General features: G+C 29.8%; 1 protein-coding gene across 1 annotated transcript; it reads left to right on the top strand.

Annotated features, from left to right (window-relative positions):
- The first annotated feature begins 335 nt into the window (after positions 1-335).
- On the top strand, positions 336-1,891 carry LOC128672437 (homeobox protein 2-like). Its single transcript, XM_053749583.1, has 3 exons — positions 336-384; positions 488-758; positions 1,062-1,891. The coding sequence occupies exons 1-3, from the start codon at positions 349-351 to the stop codon at positions 1,778-1,780; spliced, it is 1,026 nt and encodes a 341-aa protein (XP_053605558.1). The 5' UTR covers positions 336-348; the 3' UTR covers positions 1,781-1,891.
- Positions 1,892-3,551: the final 1,660 nt, after the last annotated feature.

Below are 3,551 nucleotides of genomic sequence, written 5' to 3'. Positions count from 1 at the left end.
TATAATCACAGTAAATATGTAAAACACCATTAAAAAATTAAAACCAATATGGCCATAATATAATTGTTGTATATTGCTGTGATAACTGAAAATAATTTTGTGGTTTAGCGTGTTCAGCTAAGACAGACTATCTGTAGAAAGTAGAGGTTTTTATAATCAAGCTTATATTATGATTATGATCAAATCCAAATGTATTTTCTCTTTACTGGCTTTTTACATCGTGAGTTCTTACCTTACACATCGCTCTACGTAATGACCACATATCCAGTGACCCGTAACACGTCACCTTCTCACCTAATCGCTGGTCTTCTGTATTCTATTGTTAGCCAGTCAGTTGAGAATGGCAAAATGTTCACTGTCACTTTGTTTATTTTTGTGTTCTATGTAAGTTCTTTTTGTATTTATTCTTTTTAATTTTCAAAATATATCTTGCTACTTATTTTTTATTAGGATTAAATGTTTTGAATATGATAAATTTGATTTTTAGACGGTTTTCATTGATGCTTCCAAAACTGATGTGAATTTCCAAAAAAGTTATAAAAATGGATGGATACCAATTTCTCGAGACGAAGTGCTGAAAAGAAATTTCGGATATGAGTCAATGTCTGCAGCCTCAAATTCAGAACAAATTATGCATATATTGAGAGACAGTGCAATTAAAGTGGTTACTGCTGATGATTATACAAAACCGATAAACGTCGCACCAGATAACGAAGCATTTATTGATACACCAGGGAAAATAAAAAAATGCAGTACAGGTAAATAATTAATGTTTTTTATATCAACCAAGTCAAGTTTTCTGATAATCACTTTCAATTTGAATTAGGTCGTTAGACGTCTAGTAAAATGATACAATGTTTAAAATGTATGCTTAGCTTCCGTTTATTTGGATCTAACATATTTGATTTTTATATTAGTTTTATCCTGATCTGTAAATTATATGTTATCGAAAATATAAATAAGAGGCACAAATCATAATCTATTTGCTATTTACTTACAAAAATAAATATTTTACAACATGTGATTTTTACACGTAGACAATTTGATTATTTTATTTTCAGAAATTTGTCTTTCAGTCACTCCAAAAGGAAAAACCAACGTTGATAACTCTCCAGAATATGAAAATATTTTGAAAACTATTCACGGCGACAATATTCGTAGACCTAAAGCAATCACAACTGACTCTGTATCTCAAAATAATGATAAAGAGAAACAAATCATAAAAGATTTCAAAAATTTTAAGCAACATCATTTTAATACGGAAGATAAAATGAATGAGAATCATCAAGAGTCTAAAAACTCTTATGAAGTTATCGAACATTCGAATTATTTTAATACCGATGGCATTAGAAAAGAAACACAAAATATCAGGAACATATCTGAATACTTTTATCAGCCTCCAAAATATAACGATTCTGTATTAAATAATAATTTGACTAGTTCTTTCCTTAATATTTTAAATCAATACAATATCAAGCCTGATGATCGTTTAACAAATTACATTTTATCTCGTAAGGAAAAAAATTACAGTCCAAAACATAATTATAGGATTTTACCAATTGCAACAATAATACCTCGGACTTATAACAATCTGAATCATTTACCTGTTGATCCCTTGATCGCCGTTTTCTTATCCAATTATGGTTACTACTTTCCGAATTACTATGGACAACAAAATAGCTATCGAAATTTGTATGGATATTTGGCATTTAATAATAATCACAATAATTTGCCTTTTGGATTGTACAAAGTATTTTCCGATACTGATTATTCTAATTAAAGATTGTTCATCAAAAAATCTTGTTTTCTTTGGAAAGGATTTAGAAAGAAAAAATGTCTTAGCAAATAGACGCTTATTTTGTAGATGATTATCTTAGCTATTATTATTGTATCTAGCTTTCGTGAAACATAAAGAAAAAATAAATTGTGATTATGAAATGAATATTTTAATTTTTTGTATTTTTTCTACTTCAACTTTCTATTCTCCTAGTTTAATTACGTCCTAGGCATTTTGTTACTACACTATTTTTTGTTTGCCACTTATGAAATAAATGATCCCAAAAAATACATTTACCAGATAAGTGTTTGTCTTGTGCAAACAAATTGAAAAAGTCTTTTTTTAATGTTTTTTACATTTTCTCGAAATTAATTCCAATCCCGTCTTTTAGCAAAAGGAGAAAAATGAACAAAAAACATACGTAATCAGGTTAAGAATACATTTTTGGTTTCAACTCAATCAGAGCCTACACAAAAGGTTCATTTCCTTAATAAACATTTTATTTTTTCTGTCTCTTGAAAGTATACTCACGTTCGTCATGGGTTGTTACTGTATATTTTTTAAATTGTCTGTTTTGGAGAAAACTCTGCAAAGGAGTTTATGCTCTCATTTCGTGCTTCGATGTGGGGGAATATACCATATGGATCGCATTACATATATACACAGATTTTGTAATGTCTTTATATCTGTCGCATTAAATCGTTTTTGAATTTGAATAATTTATTTGAAATATTTTTTGAAAAAAGAAAAAAAAAATGAAATCGACTTTATTTTAAAGTATTACTTACTTTAAATTATTCTAAACTGTCGATTTAGAAAAGTTGATTTCTTTATCGAATAAACAGTAAAAACTGTCATTATTTTAAGCAGAAATGGGGTCCGGAAAGTTTTAGTTTCCCGCGCAACGGAAACGTGTTTCATTTCCGTTCGGATGCTCTGGACGTACGTGATGTTTTGATATTATAGCCATCTGTGAAGCGGGAAATATTATACTAGCTATGTCACGAGGAATTGTTCATACGAGAATTTCTAGAAGAAAAATTTATTATTAGGTAAACGCGACCAAATTGCATCTCATTCACCACTCTGTACACCGAGTTACTCAACACTCTGTACACATTATAGGTGCTTATATAAGTACAAGTAAGAAAATTAATAACATATTAACTTAACAAAAATATGTTATGAGCTTGGTTAAATATCGCAACGTAACGTGAAGGAAAATCCTGGTTCTTTGTTATGAAGTCTAATAATTTTCCAAGGAAATTCTTTCCATTAAGTAAATTATGGGAAATGATACAATAGCGGCTAACGAGTTCACATTGAACTTTCGTCTTCGACCTCATTAAAGTGGGGGTGAGCTGAATAAAAGAAGGAGTCTGAAGTTTTCACATCGCAAGGCAATAACTTAGAAGATGCGGCGCAGGCCACGAGCAGTAAGCGTGTTTTAACAATTTACATTTTATTCCTCATTTTTATCTTTTCTCTCTCATTTATTTATCATTGTAATTTATTTATTATAAAAAAATCTACCTATCAACAATCGAATCGGCAATGTTGATATTGCTGTAAAAGCGACTGTAGCCCCGCGTCTGTGGGACTACAGTCTACTACATTTGGACCGTTAATTTTAATATAAATTTTATGATTTAAACAGATAATTGAAAAATATTACCACATAGCTGTAGTAATATGTTTCATTGATAAGAAGCACATTGTTTGAATCAGATTTGTCAACTTATTTACGTAAGCGAACCTGTAGCTGTTTCTCATT

The sequence above is a fragment of the Plodia interpunctella genome, chromosome 9 (genome assembly GCF_027563975.2).
Source record: "Plodia interpunctella isolate USDA-ARS_2022_Savannah chromosome 9, ilPloInte3.2, whole genome shotgun sequence".
Classification (NCBI taxonomy): Eukaryota; Metazoa; Arthropoda; class Insecta; order Lepidoptera; family Pyralidae; genus Plodia; species Plodia interpunctella.
Note: the sequence above shows the minus strand (reverse complement) of the source record. Positions and strands in the feature narration are given on the sequence as shown.